Here is a 27,540-nt window from a genome sequence, read left to right on the forward strand (position 1 = left end):
GGGCAACATTTGTTCAACCCTTTGATGTCCTGTTTTCCCACCCCTTTCCTGCTTTTTCCCCAACCATGACAATGAAACAGTTGGGGTTCCAAAACTCAACTTAATTGCCCCTCCGTCCAGGGCAAATCATGAGACGTTTCGATGGGAGATCAAGACTATGCTTACCTTCAACAACTTCGAAAATTTGCATCAATGAATTACACAGAAAGGTCTTCACAAGCGTTAATTATGATAAAGTACAAAACCTGTCAATGTCTTTTCTGGCGGATGGGGGATGGTTATTGACAGGAAAATGAAGTCCGAAGCACCAAATTTATTGCACAACTAAAAAGAACAACGAGGAACAGAAAAAGCACCCACAAAAATAAATAGATAGTTGATAGCAATAATAAAATTTGAGCTAAGTCACTGCTCATCATTGCAATTAAACCTCACAGGTGAATCTTTAAAACCACCACCATTGTTGCAGTGTTGAGATTTATACACCAAATTAAAGGGTTACTTCTGAAATGAGATAACTGATATTGAATCTGTTCATTGGCATTTACTTGCAATCTACCAACTCCATCAATCCAATTAAATTCTGAAATTCATCAGGAAAGGTTGTTCATTATTTCTATCAGTTTCTGCCCCATAAAAGAGATATATATGGAATAGGACATAATTTCCTATCCCTTTTTTTCCCCGTCAATTAGTGGGGTACCAAATTGGAAATTAATCAAACACCACATGGCCGATATTTGGCTGATTATATTTTTTTTTCTTAAAGAAAAGATAGGGAAGTCAAGTCATCTTTGCACCTGATAAAAAAGGTTATAGATTGTTGGTATGTTGCTTTCAGAGGAGTTGCCTAAGCTTATAACACTGCCAATATGAACGTTGAGATTTCCCCGCCTTATTATCACGGTCTTATTCATCTTTGTCCCCTTCCAATAATTATTTATTTTATGGCAAACATTTAAACCAAAATACTACTGCTACATATCTTTTGGAGCCCTGTCTCAAGTAATTTCACCACCTTCTTTTGCTTTTTGTCTAAAGTGATTTCACTCTCTACTCTTGTTTTTAGTGGAAAGTCAGGAAACGGTCTGTCAGTCCTTTAAAACATCTTGGACATTTTGTGTAGAGAGGAGATCTTGAAAGGGAGGATTTGGAGTTTGCAGTGCCATTTTTTTTGAGAACAAGAGAAAACCAGGTGAATCCTCTTTCTCTCAGACTCTCTCAGTGCTTATTCTTGTCACTTAATTGTCCCATTTTGTGTAGTTTTCCAAGTCTTTTTGACATTTTGGATGGGTTTCTATGGATTGATGATTAACTATGTAGAGTTTTTCAATGACCTTTTGGTTTTGATTACTTGGACACCCGAGAAAACCCAGGTTTCCACTATCGAGGAAAATATGACTTCCACCACTTCAGTTTCTGTTCCTCAAGAATCTTCCCACCGTGATGAACTCTTAATGCAGCAGAGCTTGCTTTTTTCAGATACTCTTAAGGTGAATTGTTCTGACCTTCTTGTTGCTGTTCAGTTTCATTGCCAGTTATGATTATGTCATTTAGTAGGAATCATCTTAAGGGCTACAAACAATGATGCTTGGACATGTCCATTAGAATTATGCTGTAAATAAAGATGAATACGCTCTGTTTAACTCTTTCACCACCTGAATATTTTAGGATTTGAAGAGTCTGAGGAAACAGTTGTATTCTGCAGCGGAACATTTTGAGTTAGCCTACTCCAAAGAAGAGCAGAAACAAATGTAAGTCATGCACTTAAAAGTTATGATAACGAGAAAGAAGAGATTAGAACATCGTCCCCTCTTATTTCTCTTTGACATGAGCAGAGTGGAGGAGACTTTGAAAGATTATGCCATTAAAGCTTTGGTCAATACTGTGGACCACTTGGGTTCTGTAGCATACAAAGTTAACAATTTTTTGGATGAAAAGATGGGTGGAATTTGTGGAATGCAGCTTCGTTTGTCTTGCCTCGAACAGGTACCTTCTCAGGGTTCTCTTTCTATATGCAAATGCTAAGGATTTATCTAAAAAATCTGGCCTTGAAGGTTTCAAAATGAAGACTACTAGAGGAATTTAAATCTTTCAAAAACTCCTATTGATTTCCCTTTTTCACATTGTTCTTTTTGGCGGATGGGATGTTAGAGACTGCGAACATGCCAAGAGTTTGTCAGCTTAGGTGGCATTTCTCAGCAGTCATTGGTGTTAGAGGCATCCGAGCACCATAAGCGGTACATCTTTCCAGGCAAGTATATTCTTCTCTGCTTATTTTTTTATTTATTTTTCTACAACTCTTCAGCATTTGCTTGCAAGAAGAGTGAATCTGGAACACTATTCAGAAAATTTTGTTCGAAATCATCTGATCAATCATATTTTCTCTTGCAGTTGAGGACACCCTGAATGATTTTGCTCAGACCAGCCTGAAATCCCACCCAACTAGCATGTGTGCTAGATTAGACTTGCATCAGTTCAAGAAAATTGGTATCATTCATCTTCATGTTCAGAGACAGACTTAAATACCAAGAAATATCTGATGATGTTATGATGATCGTATTTGCACCCTGCAGGTATTCAAGCAATAGCAGCAGAGACCCCTTCCGAGTGTGTCGGGTAATCTGGAATTCTGACAGTATTTTGTTCATTACAAGGATTAATTTCTATGTTCCTAATCCTAGCATTACCATGACGAATTTCCGAATTCTGATGTAGGGATGAATTCTTTGTCTTACGCTCTCCACAACCTTTGCCAAGACAACGACCCCTTCTGTTCACAAGCAAATCAATGAACCAAAGAGCAGGTAATGTTTGTACAATGGATTCAACCCTGTCTGAATTGTTGCACTAATCTGTTGGAAGCATTTTGCTGATTACAATTATGTTTATTTGAAATTAGAGAATCCATCAACCTCTCCCCGCTACTTTCCACTCCCACGCTCTGGATCTCTTATGCAGAGATCAACCTCTCCAAACCATCGCAATGATAAAAGACGGGTAAGACTCCAAGAACTTATCACTCGCCTATGGGACTATTCCTGAGTCTGCATATTTCAAATTCAATTTCTTCTCATCAACAACATGTTGATGTGCGATTATACTCGTTTTTAACATTTGCGATGTTTGGCAAACAATGGACATCAGTTGATCCTGAGACAATTTTCTTTGATTTGAACAGTACCCTTCAGAGCCTCGAAGAACTATTTCTTCGTCCACCCTGGGTGAAAGAGAGAGGGCCAAAGATATGGAACAATATTCTAGCAAAAGCAAACGTCTTTTCAAGGCTATGCTCAGCTTGCGCAAGCCCAAAAAGGATGCCACATTGTACAAATTCTTGGATGAGAATTGAGAGGAAAAGGTTACACTCAAGAATTCATATAATATACTAGTTACTAGTAATTCTTCATCAGAGAACTTATGCAATGGAAAAGGAAATATACTGTTGATTTTTCACCTCCTTAAATTCATTGTAGATTTAAAGTATCTCCCAAACTGAAATGACATAAACAAAAGAAATAGTTCTTTGTATAGAGCCTTCTTTGAAAGAATTCTGATCTATAAACTAGTACAACATAAGCTTCAGAAACATCTAGATTTTTGTTGCCATTCGTGGCGCTGGTGCTTGCAATTTTTGCACTTGCACTTTCCTGAAGATGCTGTTCTTCTCTTCCCCATCCCCCTCCAACAGACATGGTTTCCTGAAAAGGATTTGTCTGTAATAGTATTATTTATCTTTTATATCTTGTCTCAGACACTTGATTTTTAGATTTATATTAGCTCTCCTGCCATAGTTAGTTTGCATCGACGGGGATTGATTGCTGATTAAACCGATTTTGCCAGGGAGATTGTGCTAGGCATTTCTTTTTGCTGTGGATTGGATATAACTTGATTTGTTAAGCTTACAAAAGGTCGTTGTACCAATGGAAATATAACATTTTTGAAGCTCAAATCCAAAAGTGGGGTTTGACTTTGCAGTAATGGAAGCCAAAACCACATTAGATACCTTCCCATACCTTTTGCCTGCCATCCATTCTGCTCTGTTAAGGACTTTCCATCCTTGTCTTGAATCAAAATACCCCACAATCGTACCTTAAGACTCATAGGAACTGCACTCGACGGGGGTGAAGTGAAGGGATGGTGACCAGTGACAGCTGAAACACCAAGGGGAAATTAAGCTAGTGAAAAGTAAATATGATGGTCCTTTCTCGAAAGTCCTAGATATCAAAGCAAGTAATTTGGACCACCTGGGATATGCATCAAAAGGCGGCTGGTTCCAGTTAGGAAAAGACACTGAATTGGATTGCTACAGGCAAGGGCTGGAACCAATCATTGAAAGCCCAACCCATCCATTGCCCATCAAAACCTGATCCTGTTCCGCCTTGTAGACCTGGTGGATATCACCACAACCTGACCTCCTGTATATGTACTTGAATTTATACTAGTAATTCCTCATTTTAAATCAGAAAAATGCGTTGACCTGAGCTTCATAACATAGTCAAATAGTTTTTTAGCTCATCAAAATCAAGCCCAAGTTGTAATTAAGCTTGTCAAGTCCATTGCCTCACGCATATCTCAAACCTGCAAAAGTTGACCACAAACTCTTGGGAAAAATCTTTGGTGCAATTATAGTATAGGGCTATGAACTGCGATGATCCATGCCTGCTATGACTGGTCGCCGTTATTGCACTTAAATCTGGTCGCATCGTCAGAATACAACATCGTATATGAAAGTCGCTTTCTGTTACTCTATTAAAAAATGATTAAGAGTTTAGCAATAAAGGTTGACTTGAGATTTTGTTTTACTATAAAAGTTACAAACCACTAAGTAAAGGTATGTCACTGCATCTTTTTTCTTTTAGGCCGACTAATCTTTATGATGTTCACTGTTTAAAATATATTACTATTTTCTTTGCCTTCCCTGTTGAGTTTTTATTTTCATTTATTGTTGGAATTTCGAGTATTTGAATCAAACAAATCCAACAAAGAGGGCATCCATCGTATGAATTTTTATTATAATTTCAAGGGAAGCTATGGCACCCTCAAATAATGAAAATTCTATTTTCAAAAATAAATAAAAAACTCTTTATCGTTAATGATCGATTTTAATATTTAGACGTAATGTTTGAAAAAAAAAATTATTGTTTAATCAAACTCTTGTTACTAACAATTATTTATTGTCATTAATCAAAATATAGATTATCATTTTATACATAAATAGTATTAACATTAAAGGTGAAAGATACTATATGGCCGTGTTATTCGTTACATTAACATGTCAAATATCATTCATTATAAACATAATGTGATATAGAATTATCATGGACATTTTAATTATCAATAATTAATCAAGTATTAATCGTAAGAGTTTATTTGATTCAGAATAAAAATATAATTTTTTTATTAAACATAATAAAAAATAAAAATTTATTTAAAATTTTCAAATAATCTAATAATTAAAATAGAATTTGCGAAACGCGATTAAGTTTCACGAAAATGACGAGAGCATAACTTTTCCCTGTTCTATGAGATGAGAGCACAAACTTGAATGTGGGTTATTGGAGAGCAAAAAAATTCCTGTGAGTGGAGTAAATGAGTAGGATCCACTCAGAGTCCAGTATTTCCCAGCAAAGCATCAAAAGCTTGTGGACGCTGACAAGTTGGAGCACTTCTTCTTCTCCTTCCTTAAAGTATTTCTCCCCTATTCCCCTCTCATCTCATACTCATATTGGATAAGTTGGTTGAATGTTTGAGCCATCACAAGCCTTTTCCCTCTTGAGTCTTGATCTTGTCATGGAAAATAATGTAATAAGTCCTTTTGGAATGGTTCCTTTCACATCCTGATCTTCCCCTGGAGGCTATAAGAGCATATAAGAGAAGTTCTGATTCCGTATATTATCATGGAATATTTATGGGGTTGGCATTTTTTTAGGGCCAAATGTAGCTTTCTGGGGTTTGGGATTTTGTTCAACTTGAAACCAAGGACTGTGATAGAAGATCATCTGTCTGCCATCACCAGATTTTCCCCTGCTAGATGTATTCCTTCCTATCAAGATTCTTCGACTCCCCACTAGTCAAATCCTATCAATTACCATATATAAATCTAATGTATTCAAAAGAATAAATTAAGCTTCCCAATTAAAGGAAAGATCTGATGCAATATTCTTCACCATATAGCAATCCCATAAACTTAGAAGTAAAGAGTTTCACTTTGCATCTGGTTAGCTATCCCATTAGAAACATGTGTTATTGGAGAGAAAATAATTCATTTGTTCATTGCTTGACGGGTGAACTTGAGGAGTGAGCAGGGATCAGAATAGAAGTACCCCTCATTACCTTTTGGAAGCGACCCAAAAGTTAAAAAACTTGGAGTGGGTAATAACAATGCAAAGTGATGCAACAAAAGTTTCTATTCGGGGTGCAAGTGTAACCTCGACAAAGGACAATGTTAAACCTTGAAACAAACACCAGCAACTAGGAGACAAGTGGATTAGTAGTGGGAGGGTGAATATTTATTTTCGCCCACTCAGTAGAAACTAGAAAAGAGAAAGGACAAGCACAATACCCACACGTTAGTCGTTGTCTACATTTTGTATCGTGTCCTTGTATCCGAGGGAGCTCACAACTGGGGACGCAGCCGTCCTTTTCTGCTTGTGTGTTGGAAAGCGACTTGGTGATCGAAGTTGCAAATGCAAAGGCAAAAACATGTTATTACACCCAATAGAACTTTGATTTGAGATTTGCCTCTCGTTTTAGATATATATGAAAACTGCAATGATTTGGAATTCTCGACCCCCTTTTTGTCATCTTTCCCAATTTTCTTCATACGAAATGAATGATCTGGAAGCTAGCTTTCACTCGTGAAGGTAGGCTTTCCAAAGAAAAAACAGTCCTACTTGTGGCATGTGTATTGTTTTCGCATCATCCGTACACGCATTAATATCTTTATATTTAAACATCAAATGCATGTGTCTTTTATATATATTATATGTCATATGATATATTTATGTCAATATTACATGATCAGATGGTGTAGTATTAAATATTATTTAATAATTAATAAATTTTGATTTTTTTATTTAAACATGTGTTTTAGATATTTAAATTAAAAAATTTTAAAAAAAATATAATTGTTAATCAAACTATTCATTTCTTTTCAAATTTTTTAAAGTTAAAAATAACATTTAAGATTTAACAAAATTTTTTAATCATCTCAGCAAATTACAATAGAAGCCGTTCAAACAAAAATCCGAATTTAATTAACGAGTAATGGTACTATGTACATTTACCGTCGAAAGTACACAAAACCCTTCGGTGTTTATGAGTTTGATTGACGTTGACAGGCAGCAAAATGTGACGGAGAGAGGTCCTAATAAGGTGTGGTGCAGAACAGAGAGAGAACGTAGGCCACATCCGGGTGAAAAACCTGATCCTTACGTAATCCAAGGGCGATCTCGAGATGCCTCAAGCAAACTCATAATAATTAGGTTTAGGCAAAACCGAAACCAAAGTCCTCTCCCCATCGCCCACACTGCTCCCTGACTTATCACAACTTGTTCCCGTCACATCAACTGGATAGAAATTTAAGTGATTTCTATGCTAGCAGGCTGTGGTCCATGCTGCATGCCAGTCCCCATTGGCCCTTCGTACTAATCAGATTACATTTCTTTGGTATCTCTGCTATATTATTTATACCCGTATAAAGAAAAAGGAGGGAGGGGATAATTTTATATAAATAAATTTGTGAAAAATATTTTTAATATAATATTTAAAAAATAATTTTTTATTTTTACTCAAGTAAATCATTATAATTAATGATTGATTAATCAAAATATTATTTATTTTTTTATATAATATAATGTTAATGTGATATATCGATATGTTATAAGTGACGATGATGTGATATAATGATATTAATAATGTAACATTTTCATCACATTTTATCATAATAAGTGATATTTTGATTAATAATAATTAATTAATAAATTATAATTTTTTATTTAATTTAAAATAAAAATATAAAAATAATAAAAAATAATTTATTTATATTTTTACTATATTATTTACATCTATAATATAACTTTAAGTAGGGGTGTTTTTGAATTCACTGATTCCTTTTCAATTGATTTGTTAAGTAGGGTCCCTTAGAAGGGAAAAGGGGAAAAGGTTAAACAAATACTACATTAGTGTGACAAAAGCTTAATGCTTATCCTCTTAACTAGGTTTCAACAAGAGGTGAAGCCTCCTCATGGCCCCTCAAAATTTTAAAAAAATTTTACATACTATATAAACTTTTTAAATTTTTTTATAAATTTTCTTAATAATCTTTCCAAAATAAAATTTTATTTAACAATTAATATAAATAAAGAATAACAAAATAATTTCATATGACAAATTAATTTTAAAAAAATAATTTATATTATTATTATTTATTTATTTTTATTTTATTTACTTCTATGTTCTAAATATCTATAGATTTTCTTTTACAAATTTCTACAAACCATTAATCATATTTTTTATTTTTTTATTATGTATATGTAGATTCTATATTCTACTTGTTATATTCTTTTTTTTTTCTATTATGTAAATTTTATAAGATTTTAATCTTTAAAAATAAATAAATTATTATGTAATTCTCAAATATAAATTACAGTGTTACATCGTTATTTAAAATTTCATTGATATATCATTTTTTATTCAGAGTAACCAATTCTAGTATATCAAACTTTAAGTAACAAGGATATATATACAAATTGATAAAATGAAATAATTGCATTTCTTTCAATACAATTTTATTTATTATATATATTTTTAATGGCCCTCAAAATAATTTTTTTAGTTAATAATTATTTTTATTCTTCAAACTATTTGATAAAATTAGAGTCATTATGGTTAGTATATTGCTAATTAAGCCCAGCAAATAAATTCTAAACTAATATATTAAGCCTATCAAATTTTTTTTAAAAAAAGTGAGTCTACAAATACAAACTCATTAAGTTTTAATATAAATCTAAATTTATCATAACTTATTATATCTTAACAGTCAAACCTAATAGCCTATCTTAACATATTATATCTTAATAGTTCAATCAATAACCCAATATATTAATTAGCAATTTAAGAGTTAAATAGAAATTAAAAAGGGAGTTATAACACACAAAGTAATAAGACAATTTATTTAAGTTTGAAAAATTATTTTATTTTCTACACTTACCCGCATAGAGTGAGAGAAACTTTTTTTATAATTCAATTTAGTCATATATATATATATATATATAAGATACCATCATTACCGTTAATGTGTATTTTTTTATATGTCAAATGTCTTGTGAATTTTATTTTATCTTTTAAATGAGTAATAATTAAATTATATATAAAGTTTCTTTAATTGTTTCGTATCTCTTTTTCTTTGATCTTCTTTAAAAATACTCTAACTCCGCCCCCAGTTCTAACCCAAAAATCATAAGCTCTTAAACTTCCAAAGTTAGGATTGATTAAAGATTAATTGTTGATGTTTAGTAGTGGCCCATCGTATCCATTTATAAACATTTTCGATTGATACCATCCAAATAAACAACTCTAATTAAAATCTTTGTAAATCCATAATTCGGCTTCTCTTCAGCATCAACATTCTATAGGGGTTCTAGAATTTTTTTTTTAATCCTAAAAATTAATTAAATGGCCATGATTAAGGCACCCCTTTTCTCCAATTTGCCACCACTTTGACCGCCAAAATTATCCAATTCCTCCCCAAAGAATAGAAATGTTGTTAGGGGTAGCATTGTCCGTTCCTATGATCGTGGGGCCTCGGTGCATGCATCCCAGATCTTAATTAAACATAGATTAAGTGCTAATCACAGGTAAATTTTAGTTGGAAACTCCATGGTAATCATCATGTTAAAGCAATCTCCACAATTGGTTTTCCTTTTCCCAATCCCAATGGATTCGTCATTGCTGCCATAAATTAAACACAAGCAGTGATGTAAGATTTTCAGTGGACTTGGCTAATCAAAGACGATTAGATTAGCATTTCGTTAATTGTTAATTTGTGACAATGCCGCATTAACCCTAACTTTCTTTTTTTTTTTAGGCTGAGTCGTTAATCACTTTGTTTAAGTTTGTTAGGGTTCCGGGGCGAAAACTTTCCAAAAAGAGATGGAAAGGCCGCTGGATAGATTGAGAAAGTTTGTATTCTTTTGCATGAAACTTTCCGCATTTAGCAAAAGCTTTACGATGCAAGAAATTTTCATACATTGCAATGGGAGGAGAAACCGGGATGCGTCATGAAGTTTCCTCCCCGTCTTCCTTTTCATAAAGCATACATCATTCTTCTTTGTTTTGTGTTCAATCAAATCACTCTTTTATATTTTTATTTTTTAATTAAATAAAATTTTATAATTAATAATTATCTTAATCAAAACATTATTTTTTATTTTATATTATGTGACATATTAACATTATAGATATAAAATAATAAATAATATTTTAATTAATTATAAGAGTTTATTTAATTTTAAATAAAAATATATAAAATTAATTAAATATAATAAAAAATAAAAAAAGTATTTTAATATCTTTGAATAATTCAAAAACTATATCGGACATTATGTTAATAAAATCTTATTACTTGCCTCTTTATTTTCTTTCTTCTAGTCATGTAAATTATTAGCCAAAGCAAAAATCATTGGAAGGGTGATTTGAATAAGGTTTTATCCAACATTGATCCACAAGACACAAATCATACACAGTGGGAATGGTCATGTAAGTCATAAATAAATGATTAAACAAATAGACAAAAAATAATAAAACAAGGAAAAAGTAAGAGAAGTGGGGGAAGATTAGAAGAAGACAAAAGGAGGATGTTGGGCGTGGGGGTAGAAGGGAGCACCACAGAATCATCCCCTTGCCCAATATTTTTATCCAAATTGGAGCAAGGAGCTCACAAATCCAACTGTTGGATTCCTCCACCAATTAAAAATTTCGAAAGCAATTTTGGAATCACACTGCAATTTACCATTTACCATCTCATCGCTCAATTCTTTTTTTTTTTTTGTTCTGTCTTTCTCTTTCTCTCCCACCAAACAACAGCTCAGAGAGGAAAACAACTTTCCACCTCCACACAGGAAATAAGAAAGTATTAAAGGGAACGAATTTGGTTTCTGCTCGTTTCTTTTTCCCAGGAAATGTGCGAGCCAGAGGAAGACAACGCGTGTCCTTCCCCGCCAAAACAACAGCAGCAGCTACAGGGGATTATGGATTTGGATGATCTCGATCTCGAGAGTTCATGGCCGTTGGATCAGCCGACTTTCCTTTCTAACCCCACCTCTCCTTTAATCATATCTTCATCTTCTGAGCAGCCTTGTTCTCCTCTCTGGGCTTTCTCTGATGAAGATAAGGTTGGGTCTGCCGCCGGTTACAATCTTTTTCTCACGTGTGAGTCCTTTTAAACTTGACAAATTTGCAACTGTTTTCTTCCTTTTTGTTTTTTTTTTCTATCCTCTTTCTTTTTTTTTTTTTTATCTTGGTTTTGTGATTTGGATTAGTTGTTTCCTTCTGGGGGGATTTTTTATGTTTTAGTTGGTTGATTTGGAGCTTGAAATTCGTTTGGTCTGTCTTGGTCGAATTTGATCCTATTTTGTTTTCTTGGAAATTGGTAACGCTGAAAAATTGGAAACTTTGCTCTGTTAAGATGTTGCTGATCTTCAACATGGCTTCTGGTCTCTGAGTTTTCAAAGCTCCATTTGGTTTTTCAGGAGCTGGAGAGTAAGAGGATTCTTTAATGGAAATATAAAACCAGTTCCAATTTTTGGCTTAACTAACCCCATAGAATAAGGAAATTGAACCAATAATGAAAACTTATAGTGTAGTATGTTTGCTTTTTCTTCCTTAGCATTTTCTCTAGCACCTACGTAAACCATTATTTAAAACCTCTGAGCTAGCAGCTGCTTGTTCCCTTCTCAGCTTGGGATTTTTCTTTTACGGAGGTTCTATTGCCTGCAATGAGTTTTCTGTCTTTCCCTTAATTTTTTCATTTTGGGTCTTATGTATTTTGGATACACCATGCCTTCAAGTTAAATGGTCCAGCACCTGAATTTTTATAATTTTCTGGTCTTAGTCTATACCATAACATCATACTAGAAGCTGTACACATATTTAATTTGGCAGAGCTCCTGTTGCTTAACTGATTTGTTTTGTTTTTGAAATTATACTAAATGCAGGTACTCCCAAGCCAGTAAATGAAAACCCAAAGGAGGACAATGATAAGAGAGGGATACCTTCTCCATTTTTGGGACTGCTGCCCCTTGAGAACCCAGATAGTTATTGTGTGATTAAAGAGAGGATGACTCAGGCACTGCGCTACTTCAAAGATTCAACTGAACAACATGTTCTAGCTCAGGTTTGGGCACCTATAAAGAGTGGGGGTCGGTATGTGCTTACTACTTCAGGGCAACCCTTTGTCCTTGATCCGCATAGCAATGGACTGCATCAGTATAGGATGGTTTCTTTGATGTACATGTTTTCTGTGGATGGAGAGAGTGATGGACAGCTTGGGCTTCCGGGCCGTGTTTTCCGTCAAAAATTGCCAGAATGGACTCCAAATGTACAGTATTATTCCAGCAAAGAGTATTCTCGGCTTGATCATGCTTTGCATTACAATGTCCGGGGAACCTTGGCATTGCCAGTCTTTGAACCTTCTGGACAGTCGTGTGTTGGTGTACTTGAGCTCATAATGACTTCACAGAAGATTAACTATGCACCTGAGGTTGATAAAGTATGCAAAGCACTTGAGGTTGGGTTTCTTTCCCTTTTCCATGCATCCTAGGCTCATATAGTTTTTTTATTTAATTAGTGCTAAATCACCAGTCCATTCCTTGAGGACTTTTTTAGAATACATTTTTTCTTGCATTATTAAGCTCTGATTCTTAGTAAATATTTCTAATTTAAAATACTGTGAAATTCCTCAGTCACGTGATTTCAGTTCTTATGCAGGCAGTGAATCTAAAAAGTTCAGATATATTGGATCCTCCAAGCACCCAGGTGAGCTGCAATTGTAATTTTGTCAAACATGTTATTCTTTTTGGATACTGAAAAGATATGTTTGGTGTTGTTTTTCATTTCTTCTCTTTATTCTGACAAACTAATGTTTTTGTACCAGATTTGCAATGAAAATCGCCAAAATGCGCTGGCTAAAATTTTGGAGATTTTAACAGTGGTCTGTGAAACTTACAAACTACCTTTGGCTCAGACGTGGGTCCCTTGCAGGCATCGCAGCGTTCTGGCTTATGGTGGTGGTCTGAAAAAAAGCTGTACAAGCTTTGATGGTAGTTGCATGGGACAAGTCTGCATGTCAACAACTGATGTGGCATTCTATGTTGTTGATGCTCACATGTGGGGTTTTCGGGAGGCTTGTCTTGAACATCACCTACAAAAGGGTCAGGGGGTTGCTGGGAGGGCATTTTTATCGCGCAACTCATGCTTTTGCACAGACATTACCCAATTCTGCAAAACTGAGTACCCCCTAGTACATTATGCACGCATGTTTAGATTAACCAGCTGTTTTGCAATCTGCTTACGGAGTACTTATACTGGAGATGATGATTATGTTCTAGAATTTTTTCTGCCTCCTGCTATTGCTGACAGCAATGAACAACAGACTTTGTTGGGGTCCATACTGGCAACAATGAAGCAGCATTTCCAAAGTCTTAAGGTTGCTTCTGGAGCCGAACTTGAAGAGGATGAAGGATCTATCGAAATTATTGAAGCTTCTTCAGATGAAAGGCTTGATTCAAGACTTGAATCTATTCCAATTCCTCCATCTGTTAAGTCACCACCTGGGCCTAACACCTCACCAAACAGAGGAGAACTGCAATTAGATTCATCAAAACGGCAATTAATTGTGACTTTTGACCCTGCAACTGATGGAGGCAATGTTGTTGCTAGTGGAAGCCAAAATCCTGTTTGTCTTCCACAGAATAAAGACGTAAAAAAATCAGAGAGAAAACGTGGGAAAACTGAGAAATCAATTAGTCTGGAGGTGCTCCAACAGTATTTTGCAGGGAGTCTCAAAGATGCTGCAAAGAGCCTTGGTGGTATGTATATGCGCTTTTTGAAAAATTTCTTTACTTTTTAACTTATATTACCTAAAAGATACTGATTTATATGTATATAAAATGGAATAAATTTATTGGTACCTATTGAAATGGACTGTTGGCTCAGGGAGATTCTTGCTTTACAGTTTGTCCTACAACAATGAAGCGCATCTGCAGGCAGCATGGGATCTCCCGGTGGCCATCTCGTAAGATCAACAAAGTCAACCGTTCCCTCACTAAGCTAAAACATGTTATAGAATCTGTCCAAGGCGCTGACGGAGCATTTGGTTTAACTTCAATTGCTACGAGTCCACTCCCAGTCGCTGTTGGCTCCATTTCATGGCCAACCAGTTTGAATGGGTCCAATCAACAGAACTCACCAAACTCCAAACCTTCTGATCCTCAAGGTGAAAAATATGATTTGCCCACATGTAGGACACCAGTAAGTAATGGACAAGCTTTGGTGGAAGATCAGTTGCTGGGAGGGATGACATTGAGCCAAGAAGAACTTTTCCTTCAGCAGAATGGGCTTTCACCGGACTTAAATAAAGGGGCAAACAGATCCAAAACCGGGAGTGGTTCAAGAGAAGAGAGTGCTGGGACGCCTACTTCTCATGGTTCATGCCAAGGTAGCCCTGCAATTGAAAGTGCTGCTACTAAGGATCCACTTAGTTCCATCCAAGAGCAATGCTTTAAAGCACGAGGCTCTCCTGAATTGGCCTTTCAACCTATAGGCGAACTGAATATACCAGCCACGTTCTCAATGCCCGAAGCCCTTGTGGCAACAGAGCCTCAAGAGCCATTTGGAGGTATGCTAGTGGAGGATGCTGGAAGTTCTAAAGACTTGAGAAACCTATGTCCTTCAGCGGCAGATGTTGGTATTGATGAGAGGTTTCCAGAATCTAGTTGGACACCACCTCCGTGTACTGATCTGGCTCTCAAGCAAGCCATGGCTACTTTTACTCAGACAACTCCCCATGCAACAGCTAGGCAGGAAATGAGGAGCGTGACCATTAAGGCTACTTACAGAGAAGATATAATTAGATTTCGGATCTCCTTAAGTTCGGGTATAGTGGAACTGAAAGAGGAAGTGGCCAAGAGGCTGAAGCTGGAGGTGGGTACTTTTGATATCAAGTATTTGGATGACGATAGTGAAATGGTATTGATAGCCTGCGATGCTGACCTTCAGGAGTGTCTAGATGTTTCAAGATCATCAGGTAGCAATATCATTAGGTTGTCTGTTCATGACGCGATGGCCAATCTAGGAAGTTCCTGTGAGAGCACTGGAGAGTTATGATTAGGTTGTACATATATTTAGACTGTCAATTCTTGTAGTCCAAGAATTCTAGGAGATTGACAGTGCAGATTTTGGTTCCAAGAGCTTTCTCAAGTTGTAAGAAACTTTTCTTTTTTGAGCTATAAAATCCCACTTCGCGTCTTAGCTAAGAAAAGATAAGAGAAGGTGCAATCAATTGGAATTCTCATCTTAAGATTGTTCTGCTAGATCAAATCCAAGTAAAACCGGGCAAACTTTTCGAGTCAGTTCACTCCTAATGTATGACAATTTCTCTTCCAGATCTAGCATACAATCCTAGAGCATCTAATTATTCGTCGGTGCAAAGATGTTGTCCGAGGGTGACAAACCCAATTGGAAACCAGCGAGGCTGTGTCTCTAGTTATAACTAGATTTATGATGACTCAGGGTAAGCGAGTAGGGTGACAATCTTTCTCATGGAACTTCCAAGTTTAACGTTCTCATAAGTTAATTGTCTATTCCATTAACGTCTTAAAGGTCAAGGAATACCAGAACTAGAATTGAAACTCCATTACGTTTCTTCTAATACTAACATGTTAATGATGTCAAGATGATTTTGTTCAATAATTCTCAGGTGAGATGTGTGTAGTTGCAGCACGTTTTCCCTCGTAACAACAGAGTCAAAGGGCTTGAGATCCGTAACATTGAGTTTTGGAGCCCTCTGAAGCGTCAACAGACTCAACCCCTGCACCTGATCCTTGAGTCCTCAAGCAAAAAATTGCAACACATAAATAGCTGCAGCTTTGATAATATTCATCAAACAAGAACAGCCAGGTTATCCAACACTGATATTTAGAAGAGACATTTCGCACTTGAGGGAGCTCACAGTCCTGCAGGTCATGACTTCAAATTTGAAACATGGTCAGTATTTACAGGCAAAGAGCTCACACTGATAAGTCATAGATCTCGTAGGTCAATGGGTTGTAAATTCCATAAAATAAGTTTAATCTTATACTGGAATTGAAAGAATACAACATCTTGCTCAATTAAATTTCGATGATCAACATATTAGATGTTCAGTTCTTACATGCGTCTTGATTTTTGCTGTGGAGGGTATCCAGGCATGTTCATTCCTGGATCCTTCCTTCTCAACTGTTGCTGCTGATGGGCTTGGGTAGCAATATTCCGCGGCATTGGGATGCCTCCTGGATTCATTCCACCAGCAACTCCAGCCTGAGCTGGGAAATTATAAGCCATCATGCCCTGAGGCATTCTTTGCATGGGAGCTGGCATAGGCCGATTGACAGATCCGTTTCTCCCTGCATGAGCACCTCCCATGTTGCCAGCAACTGCATTTCCAGATGACACGGGTTGTGATTGTTGAATGCTAGTTGTCCCTTCAAAATCAGTGTTCTGGTCTACTGGACGAGTAGGATAATTGACTATTTTCTCTCCAGGTTGGCTGGGTACCAGTGCATTGCGACCTGGTAGGGGGTCAATCCTAAAGTACTCATGCTCTAAGGCCTGAGCTGCTGTTATACGGTTTCGAGGATCATATTCAAGCATTTTAGATAAGAGGTCAAATGCAGGACTTCTGGGAGAGAGATGGACAACACTATGAAGTCCAGCATTATCATACTTGTGTCCTTGAATGTGCTGCAAATCTGATTGCCAATGTGGAAGATTTCCAAGCGTGGGCCACTTTTCTAGGGTGGGATGGCCTAAAATCTTAAATATCTTGTCCAGCTGATCAAGTTGAAAAGGATTTGGCGTGGATTTGGCTTCTGCTCCTTGAAAAAGTGGCTTCAAAGTCAAAAGCTCAGCAAAAATGCATCCAACAGCCCACATATCAACCGCGCTAGTATAGTGCTTCGCACCAAGAAGCAACTCAGGTGCACGATACCAAATAGTTACAACCACACCATTTTCAGATAATGGCCTCAAGGGAGCTTGATAAATCCTTGCAAGTCCAAAATCAGCAATTTTGACAACTCCTTGTTCATCACCATCACCCATAACCAATATATTTGATGGCTTTAGATCTCTATGTATGATCCAGTTGCTGTGGAGATAGTTCAGTCCATTAAGCAGCTGCCAGAGCAATGATTTAACAGTGTACTGGTTGATGGCATGGTTAACCTTATCCCGGTGGTGCCTAATGATTTCATAGAGGTCATATTCAGCATAATCAAAAGCCAGATATAACGACATATCTGCGTGATTAATGTGCACATTCACAAGCTTCACAACATTCTCGTGTGTAATCTCCCGAAGCAACATGATTTCACGAATGGCAGTGGGTGATACACCATCCCCATCCTTGGACTGTTTGAACTTCTTTATGGCAATGCACTTTCCTCGATTTGTTTGAGACTTGATTCTTGCAAGGAACACAAGACCATAAGTACCTTCACCAATCTTGCCAAGCAGATTGTACTGCTGCAGCCATTCTGGCTTCTCACTGTTGCTAGACGAGGTAGTACTGTTGGCTGCAATGCCTCTGCCCGAGGTATTATTACCATCTCCCATGGTTCCTGTCCTTTTATGGCATGAACTATCAGCACCTAACTATATAGCTCACCACACCAAGATGATAAGCTCATAACGCCAGGATCTGCTATTGCAGCTCGTAAATGTGATTCCCCTGAAATTCATAGCAGCAAAACAATGTCAAGGAACTCATCAATCACATACTCCAACATGTAAACAACTATATCTAATTCTACAAAGATTGACTTTTTATCTTTAAATAAAAATTGGAGATTTCTTGACAAATGAGCCTGATTTCTACCTTATCATATTATTAAACAAGTTTTTCCTAGCGTAAATTAACCCTACCATCTTAGGTTTTGCTCATAATTCCACGTGGGTCCATTAGTATTGGAAATAAACAGTCCGCTCCAAAAATATAAACGGCGTTAACTGATAACATAAAATGTCTAAAGTACCCATGGCATAAAACATCACTACCCACTGTTCATCTCCTTTCTCTCTTCAAACTCTCCTCACACCAATAGCTTAGGGTTAAAGTTTTTTTAGATTTTCAGAACAATGAACTTCCCTTTATCAACCCTTTGCCCATTTTCCTTCTTCTTTCTCTCCACTCTTTTCCTTTATCTTCTTCCTCTTTCCTTCTCCTCTCCTTCTTCCCCAAACAACACGAATGCCCTCACTCTTTTCCAACTCCAAGTTGACACTCACGGCAACCTCCTCTCCAACTGGAGCCACGACGCCTGTTCCTCCACGTGGCATGGCATCATTTGCTTTTCATAAAACCATAAACCTCACCCCCATTACCAGAAATGTCAGTTGAGTTTCGTTTAGTGTTTATCTATGGTACCACTATCATTTCCACCAACAAAACTGGTGTAAAATGCCCTTCCAATAAGGCCAAAAATTTGTGATATTACTCCATTACTCCACTACATATTGGTTTTCCTAATCATAATTAAGCACAAATTTTCAGCCTGTAAAATTCTACCCTGATAAGCAATATTTACTAGCTTCATCAAATGAAATTGCAGAAGGAAGATAAGGTATTTTAGTTTCATTAATAAATCAGCTTTTTTATTGAAGTACCTTTATTAGTAATCATTTGATCTTATTATTGATCAGACAAGATAGGTTGATCATGAAGAGGATACTTCTGATTCTGTTTTTCCTGGGACGGTTATTGTTGCATTGTCAAGCTTATGCCAGAAGATTTTTATTGGGGGTGAAGATAGAGAAAACAGGTAATCAGGTTGCATCTGATGATGAACCTGGCAAGTCAGGAACTGATGAGAAACCGGTCACTGCTTTAGGTCCAACAGTTGACGCAAAAAGTGATAATGGAACTAGCAGCAAAAGTAACACCAGAAACAGGAATGAAGATGAGAGCAACAATAGCTATGGAACCTCTGGAAATCCATCTGGATCATCAACTGGCCGCATTTAAGAAACAATGAGTTTTTCTTCTTCCCTTAAAAATTTAAAAGAGCTTAATTTCACCAACAATGAGTTCATGCAAGTAACGGAAATACTAACAATGTTTGGTTGGGAAAAATTATCCTTAAAAATATTGCTACATCATTAAAGTAACGGAAACACTAATGGTAAGACTTATGTATCAAGCGAAAGATATTCTTTTGAGACGGGCTGTCTATTTCCAATACTAATAGACTCGCGCGTGGAATTATGGGCAGAACTTAAGGTGGGGTAATTTATCCTTTCTTTTAACATCCAACAAAGCTGAGTAAGTTTAATCATGATTAACAAACTTAATTAACTAATTAACAACGAAAATCACTGAACAAAAAATGAGATATTACGGCTCAAATCACATAGCTAGTTTCTATATTTTCCTAAAATTTGAAATTTAGGATTGCATTATTACCAAATCAAAACAAGGCAGAAATCATATTCACCCAACGTAAAAAAAAAAAAAAGATCCGATTTTTTTCTTCACAATTAAATCGCAAAACAAATAAGAAATCTGAGGAAAAAGAATACCGCAAAATTTGTTGAATAAGAAGGACGACAGCGTCGCTTCAGATATTGCATGCCACGGGTTCAATCGAGAGTCTCCGTTTCGGAAATGAGCTTCTCCCAAAGCTTGAACCTTTTCGATTAGTCTAATAAGAAACAATAAATCTGACCGTTGTAAATGAATATATCCAAAACAAAAATTATAGCAACTATCAAAAATTAAAACAAAATAAAATCACCGTCTTATATTACCTTTCAAGTTGGGGAAACTAGGGTTCCTCGAATCAAACTTTTTAAACAATAAAGTAAAATAAATAAGGCCGAAACTGAAAGAAAAATTAATTATCTTTTATCTGATTCTTGCAGTTGCTAAAATGGACAAAAGGGCCAGGAAGAAGCGTCACAGGGAAGAGTAGGGAAAGTGGGGATTTTTACTTGGGTCTTCGTTTCCTCACAAGGAAAAATAATAATAATAACAATTTGGGAAAGAGCTGAAATAACATAAATGCCCTTGGTCGGAGAACTTCTACTTTCCCAAATCGAGTAACTGAAATAAATCTAGTACAGTCATTATGGGCGACTTTTGTGGTTTATAGCTCTGAAACGACAGCGTCTTTGTTGGTTTTTTGCAATGTTAATGTATATATGGTATCCGTTATTTTAAAGATATTTTAACCCAAATCTTACAAATTCTGGATTAAATTTTTAAATTATTATAGTAATAGTTATCGTTATATTTTAGATACCTTCTGTTAAATACAGGTAAATTAATGAATTAGAATAAATTTATAAAAAATTAAAGTTTCAAATCAAGATGGTTTTAGTAAATATTAAATTAATTATAAAACATAATATATAAGTAAATTTTGTTAATAAAAATTATTATTTATAATTGAATTTTGATAATGATATCTTAAAACTACTATCCAAATCTATAATAAGTAATAGTTTCATTACTCGAACCTATGACGTGTAATAATTTTATTATTTGAATTCAATTATAAAATATCTTAATCTTACTTAATCTAGTCGTGTGATATAGGGTACATAATTATAAAGTATCTATTGACATTTCTTAACATATCGAATTTTGTATTTTAATATTTAGAACGATCTTAAATAATATTTGATTTAAGTAAATCATTATGTAGAAATTAATTTTCTTTATTAATTACTATGTTAGATGCATACTTCTAAATCGACAACTCAACAATAGATGTGAGTGTCTGAAGATGCTACCCTAAAATCGAATCACTGAGTTAGAGGAAATTCGATGAAGAGGTTGCTATAAAGTATGTTAATCTTTCCAGCTTTTTAGTAAGGTAGAGTGTGACAAAATCAGTTGCAGAAGGATAACGAATGAAAGTGGCAATCTCTTTACAGTTTTGGCAACCAAATCAACAGTATTCTTCATGTAATCAGTAAAGGAAAAGATCATATCTGGTTAGTTTAAACTCTGAAGCAACCTCTTATTACTTGGATTGGAGAAAAACCCCCTTGGGTTATACGAGTTGGGTTACACAATGATTTTCAAGAAACTAAACATGACTGATCGCACCATTTCTATGGGGATGCTCATGACAAAAACAAACTCTCTCTCTTTATATATATATATAGATATATTGTTGGGGTATGTTTATATCGGAGATGGGTCTCTAAGGGACTCCGCCGGTCTTTTTGTGATCGATATCTCCACTGACGACGACCACCTCGGACAGGTTAAGCTCCATCTTGGTCTCTTTCCTTGCTGCTATGATTCTCTTGGTGGACTTGTAATATATGGCATACAACAAAAGTTGGGCTAAACTAAACAACGTGCCCAGTCCATTTGGAACCTGGAAAGGAAAACCAGAAAACCCATCAGCTTTCGACCAGGATTGTGACTTTGAAAGACGACAGTTTCGATTTAATGTAACCCACATGGCCTTTCAAAAGGGCCATTTTACCTTGCCTTTCTTGTTAGATGGCACATGATATATGAGAGGTGCCTAAAACCTACCAGAAGGGCACAAAAATATCAACCTCCCCCTCCCCATCTTCTCCCTTTAATGTGTTTTTGCATAAATAAGATTACAGGATGCCGATTAATTGACTTATACCACACAGCAGGCCTACTGTATATCAAATAATACTAAAAATATTAAGTAAATCAATGACATTCGATCAAGATTGCCATTTTGCCATATGTTGCTTGAAAATATGTTATCACCAAAGTGGTAATTAGTTCCATGGAGAGGAAATAATCAATATTGAGATACTTATTAATAAATAAAAGCTCTTCTAACGAGGCTATCACATGACACCATCTTGGCATCATTCTAGTTTCTTCTCTTCGGAGTTCTTAGACATGAAGAAGTCAAAAGGGAAAGGAGAAAGGTAAACACTGGCTGTGTAACTTACAGCTATGAAAGGGTCAAAAGGAAGGAAAGCGTAAGTAGTCCAGATAACACCATTGCCAAAGGAAGCCAGGGAGAGGAAAAATGGCATATACTCCACACTTTTCGTCGAGATCACCAGTCTCTGCACCACCAACCAAATATATATATATATAAATTAGACTATCCTCTTCATCAATCCTGCACCTTCATTAACGTAACAAGCTCTTCCCTTAATATGGTAAAAGCAATAAAATTCTAGTTAGTACAACTAAGAGTATCCAGGCCAGGGAAATAATGCAAAAACTATGTAACTGTCGTCTACCCAAACTCAAACAAAGTAAAGCAAATGGAAGGGCATGCATTTCTTTTAGTATAGGTGAAATGATATTTTAGTTATTTACACGCTCTCCTGTCTTTAGTTTATGGTAGCGAAGCTCTATGTGATACTAACCATGACTGATAAAGGCGAAGCATACATCGTGATATTGAACAAGACTGCTATGATTCCAACGACCATGGAGCGGCGTTCAGTGGTGTGAACTAGGGTAAGAACCAGGGTGGTGACAAGGGCAATGAAAATTAGCTCAACAAGCACAATTAGTAGCACTTTAAGTCCCTTTTTCTTGTCAGGACAGAAGATCAAAAAGAGGGATATATACGCGAACTCAATGGCGGTCCCTGTGCCATTGATGGTCATAACCAGGGTGCTGTTGGGGTGCACCATCGGGAGTCCATAAATGACCCAAACCATGCAATTGATTAAGGTTGCTAGGTAGGGGGTTGGCGAGAACTGCTCCACTGACCCTTTCTTCCATATTCGAACAAAAGTTGGCCTGCAAAAATTAAATGTCATTAAGCACAAAGAGATAACAAAAACAGCTAAACGCATTAATTTAATCAGGCTTATATTTTGAAAAAGGAAACTCATCAAATCAACCCATTGTTGTTGACTAACAAAACTTATGGTAGGTTGATTATTGCCTTTTAATTGTGACACACTGGACATTAAAAAGCCAACAATGCCCTTTAAATGGGTCACCGCTATTGGCAATAATGTCTTCTCGGTTTCTACTGACAAGGGATGCTCTTTTGCCTTTTCCCTCTTCATTTTCTGGGGTGAAAAAGCCAAAAGGAAAATCACTGTGCTTTTGAAAAGATTATGTTAAAGGCGAAGCTTACACTGGAGACAAGAACAGGAAGAGTGAGATGACGTTCCCTGGAAAGAGGCAGAAGAACCAGTCACCCATTACTTTAGCCTTCCAATAGATCGAAATTAAGCAAGTAGTATACTTAAAGCATGAGTTCTGTGTTATGGAGGCCAAACTGACGTACCTGTGATCCCAACTACATTTCGGATAGTGTTGACTAGGTGAGAGACCATGGCTGTAAGCTGTAGAGGAATGAATTTTAACGAGACAATTGCAGAAAATTAGAGAGAGAAAGGGTACAAAGGGAGAGAGAAAGAGAGAGAGAGCAAAAGGGATCGTTTATCTGAAGATTTTCAACATAGAATGGATATGGATGAGACGTTTATGAGTTTGTACACATATATATATATACAAAGAGGTATTAGTGCGACGGTGTCCACTTCGGTGTGGGGCTGTCTCATGTGAGCTTAGGTTTGGCAAGTATCAAAAACTGGTTGGTCACTTGCATGACATGTACTGAGTCGTAAAATCTGTAGTAATAAAACGCTTGGAAAAAGTGCCACGATGAAGGGAAAGAATCAAAGTAAGAAAACCCCTCTCTCTGTCTCTCTTGAGAGGTGGGGTTGTTTAGGAGGGGATGCGGTGTTGGCACTGCAGTCGAGATTCTGAAAACCCAGTGATAGGCTTCAGTTCAGATAGTGACTTATTTCCGCATGGCTTTTCTTCTAATTGCCAATGGTCTTCACTGCTATTTCCACTTATACAAGTCTAGAGCTTATCCAAATCCACATGGGTTTGAAATAGTGTCAGGGGGGCTCGGACAGCCATTTGGCTGCCATTTTTGATGATTGGAGCACTCCCCCAATGAAGTTAGAAGGCCAAGATTAACCTTTACTACATAAGGACAATGAAAGTTTTGAAAGGTAGAATGGCAGCTATGCTTTCTCAGAATGGTGCAGCTCATTTATGCTTATAGGGAATGCATTTATCACCCTGAGGCATGATAATTACCTTATACTGGCAATATCCCATATATAATTCGATTATGCAGAAACATATCTGACTTTTGAGACTTCAATAGTATTAATGGCATTAATAATATTCCATTAACACCAGTATTAATTTCAATGTGGAATAAATGGCATATACATGAAAGTGGTATAGCTAATACTTTTAGACGTTTCTGACAAATTTTTGGCTGATATCTGCTATGTTTAAACTTTGAACTGGTATTGCCGTGAATATACAGGTGGGTCATGGTAAGAATATGAGTTGGACATGCAGTTAGTGCTGGAAATCAGATTCCATCACCAAACATTAACCATTAAGTGAGCCGTAATACTATGATAATACTGGAAACTAATCCAAGTGCTTCACAGTGATGTCCTGCAATTGAGACGGCCATTTCAAAGTCGAAAAAAGCGCATGACTTTTCTGACCAAAAGAAAGTAACATGTAACTGCTATCAACATTTCTCGTATTTCAGAGGGCTAACAATGGATGGGTTGATAGGTGATGGAGAGTTGGAAAACTCCGACTTTCCAAGACATGTGTGGTATTCCTATTCTTTTTCCTTCGTTTGCACCTCTTTTTCCTAGCACTGCTGTGATTACCTTTAACTTGTTAATCTTTTATGCAATTATTATGCGAGAACCAGAGTTGAGATACATGAATCTGACTTCAACTTGTTATGAATCAAAGTTGCAAAACGCGAGTTGGATACTGACATCCAAAGCCTTCGAAAGTCGGACTTGAAAGTCTTTGATTAGCTCTATGTTAACTGAAACTAGTACAGTGGACAAGCTAATACTAGAGAGGGAATTAATCTGCAGGGCTAAATAGAGTAAAAAGATTAGGTTGCTGCTTTCGATCTCAACATTATCTTCACAAACCATTGATGTTCCTTTGCTTCAAAATCAAGATAAGGGCCATTCATTTCCCAGAAGCTATATGCAGAGCAATTTCCATTGCTGCTTCCCCCTTGCTGTTAAGAAAATTAATCAAAGCTGGGAATTTTCAGGCAATAATTATACCCTTTTGAGTTGCAGACCTGCTCCATGTTACTTAGTAATTTGATTGTCTGGTTATCCATAAAACTAGATTCTCATATCTTACTCTCCATCTGTCATCTTATTCTCTCTTTTTTAAACTCAAAAATACTCCCTAAGGTCTACTAATTGTATGCAAAGGTTCATTTAAAGTGACATTTTAGACCTAAAAGTGATGGAGAGGAAGTAAAAAGAAAGAATAATTCTTCCTAACAGTCATTCCAGAGTATCACAAACTAGAGCGTTGGCAGCCTGCATTGCCCCTTAGTTAAGGCTCTTGTCTTCTTCCTTTTCTCAGGTATTCTTCTCACTGTGCATGTTTTGTTTTTAGTAGGAGAATTTATTCACACCCGAAAGAAAAACAAAAAGGTCAAAGAGAGATCCAACTCACCTACGTTGGATCTTCACAAAACCGAAAAATTACCACCAAATAATATTCCACCAATGAGAAGTTCCATCATAGTTATATGACGGATCATGTCTGCTAGACAAATGGTAAGATCACAGCACATGACCAGGACCTGAACAAGTGGCCCAAGAACCGAGTCCTTGTCGAGAAACAGGGCACCCCTCCCCCCACCCCAAATCAATGTGAGTAGCTTGAATTGCACATGAACATATTCTTTCATCTCCAGGAAGTGATCGTTTAGGGTCTGCGATGAATCAAATTCTGATTGGGACCCTCACTTTTCTTTCTTTCACCTAAAATTGTAAGTGATTGGAAGGAGCAAAAGAAAAAAAAAATGAAAGATGAGACATGAATATGGTATCAATTACAAATCGCGGTATCGATTACTTTATTCTATTTTTTTTTTCTCGTAACATAAAATTAAAAAGTAACATCATATTCTTAACTTTTGAAATAAAAGTCGCATTCTACTACCGTTCTACGTAGAATCTAAAATTTGTAAATATTTTGCTAAAACAAGAATGCCTCTTCAATTTTGCTTCCTCTTTTCTTTTGGTTAGACATGGAATATTGATTAATCATCCAAAAACCTAACCTATTCCTTCTAGAAGAAGGGGGATGGATAATATTCATGATCTTCCCAGTTTGTGATGATAAACTTATTTAATCTCAGCCCTGCATTTTTTTTTTTTGATTCCTGTTTTGTTCAACTTTAACATTTCAAGACAAATAGTTACAAACCCAAAAAAATGCAATGAATTCCTAAGTTTAAAGTGAGACTAATTGGCTTCTAACAGTGAAAAACCACATTGTATGGTAGAGGTGGAGAGAGAGCTCAACAACATTATTCGTAATGGTGACAGAATTCAAGGCTTTTGGAATTTTGCTGGCCAAATAAACCAATTGCTCCTATGCTGAATTTTGGTTATTTGCAAGAACTAAAGAGGGCAGAATTTGAGAATATAACTAACATGATTTGATAGAAGAGGGAAAAAGACAAAAATTTCTGAAGATAAACCCTATGATTTATTTAAATTAGAATGATCAATCAGAATCATGGACGTGGCTCCAAATGAGTTAAATTGCTTCAAGGAATCATTATTTCTTGAATAGTCACAAGCATCATATGTCTTTAAAGAAGTTTATTATTTTAAGTTATTGCGCATTATATGGCTTTAATAACCATACAAAATGGGGGATCAAATCTCTTGGAGAATAAGAGATTTAATGGTCAAAAGGTCTAATTATAATACATTTTTCTGGGGGTCAAATGTGGCTGAAACATATATTGCAATAATAAGCTTATTTATTTCTAGCACTTAAAGATGATTCCAACCATGGGTTCTGCTAAGATGGAATTTTTGTTTAATTTAATAGCATTTGTTCGATCTCTCAAACCAAAAACCTTTAATGCTGTGCTGAAATTCTTTGATTTTCTCTGCCCTGGAATTGTCCCAAGAAACCAAAAAAAAAAAAAAAGGATTGATTGGACAGTATTCTGCATACACGTCCCCTGAATTTTTCCTCCTTAAACAAAGGATTAAGCATAATCTTTGATGGAGCTAGGATAGGGAGGGAAGAATATTCCTATTGCTAGCCTACAACTGTTTGAAGATCTTTTCATAAAGATGAAAGAGGTCTTTTGACCTTTTGCGGCACAATAATGTTTTACTTTATGTTTATTTATCTTAATACATCGATAATGATTAATGATTTTTGAGATTACCCCAGTCTTTGCTGCTTCA

At 36.1% G+C, this 27,540-nt stretch overlaps 4 protein-coding genes across 6 annotated transcripts; 2 read left to right on the plus strand and 2 right to left on the minus strand.

Moving 5' to 3' along the window:
• LOC18606746 (protein ABIL3) lies at positions 978–3,591 on the plus strand. 2 transcript variants are annotated; one of them, XM_018118275.1, is made up of 11 exons: positions 978–1,005; positions 1,127–1,195; positions 1,377–1,493; positions 1,672–1,754; positions 1,839–1,989; positions 2,155–2,254; positions 2,395–2,490; positions 2,577–2,619; positions 2,719–2,807; positions 2,903–3,000; positions 3,182–3,591. In XM_018118275.1, the coding sequence occupies exons 3-11, from the start codon at positions 1,398–1,400 to the stop codon at positions 3,350–3,352; spliced, it is 927 nt and encodes a 308-aa protein (XP_017973764.1). In that variant the 5' UTR covers positions 978–1,005; positions 1,127–1,195; positions 1,377–1,397; the 3' UTR covers positions 3,353–3,591. The 2 variants fall into 2 exon arrangements, with proteins under 2 accessions (XP_017973764.1, XP_017973763.1); XM_018118274.1 differs by lacking the exons at positions 978–1,005; positions 1,127–1,195 and having other exon boundaries at positions 1,208–1,493.
• On the plus strand, positions 10,922–15,580 carry LOC18606747 (protein NLP6). The gene is made up of 5 exons (XM_018117758.1): positions 10,922–11,433; positions 12,219–12,790; positions 12,991–13,038; positions 13,157–14,090; positions 14,237–15,580. The coding sequence occupies exons 1-5, from the start codon at positions 11,184–11,186 to the stop codon at positions 15,385–15,387; spliced, it is 2,955 nt and encodes a 984-aa protein (XP_017973247.1). The 5' UTR covers positions 10,922–11,183; the 3' UTR covers positions 15,388–15,580.
• Positions 16,124–20,272, minus strand: LOC18606748 (cyclin-dependent kinase E-1). 2 transcript variants are annotated; one of them, XM_007040528.2, is made up of 3 exons: positions 20,065–20,272; positions 19,837–19,958; positions 16,124–17,989 (listed from the first exon to the last, which is right to left on the minus strand). In XM_007040528.2, exon 3 carries the CDS (start codon positions 17,872–17,874, stop codon positions 16,429–16,431), a length of 1,446 nt encoding a protein of 481 aa, XP_007040590.2. In that variant the 5' UTR covers positions 17,875–17,989; positions 19,837–19,958; positions 20,065–20,272; the 3' UTR covers positions 16,124–16,428. The 2 variants fall into 2 exon arrangements, with proteins under 2 accessions (XP_007040590.2, XP_017973248.1); XM_018117759.1 differs by lacking the exons at positions 19,837–19,958; positions 20,065–20,272 and adding an exon at positions 18,925–19,268.
• Positions 21,257–23,713, minus strand: LOC18606749 (bidirectional sugar transporter SWEET7). The gene is made up of 5 exons (XM_007040530.2): positions 23,523–23,713; positions 23,370–23,406; positions 22,642–23,023; positions 22,213–22,332; positions 21,257–21,647 (listed from the first exon to the last, which is right to left on the minus strand). Exons 1-5 carry the CDS (start codon positions 23,569–23,571, stop codon positions 21,468–21,470), a joined length of 768 nt encoding a protein of 255 aa, XP_007040592.2. The 5' UTR covers positions 23,572–23,713; the 3' UTR covers positions 21,257–21,467.

The sequence above is a fragment of the Theobroma cacao genome, chromosome 3, assembly GCF_000208745.1.
Source record: "Theobroma cacao cultivar B97-61/B2 chromosome 3, Criollo_cocoa_genome_V2, whole genome shotgun sequence".
In the NCBI taxonomy this organism is placed as follows: domain Eukaryota; kingdom Viridiplantae; phylum Streptophyta; class Magnoliopsida; order Malvales; family Malvaceae; genus Theobroma; species Theobroma cacao.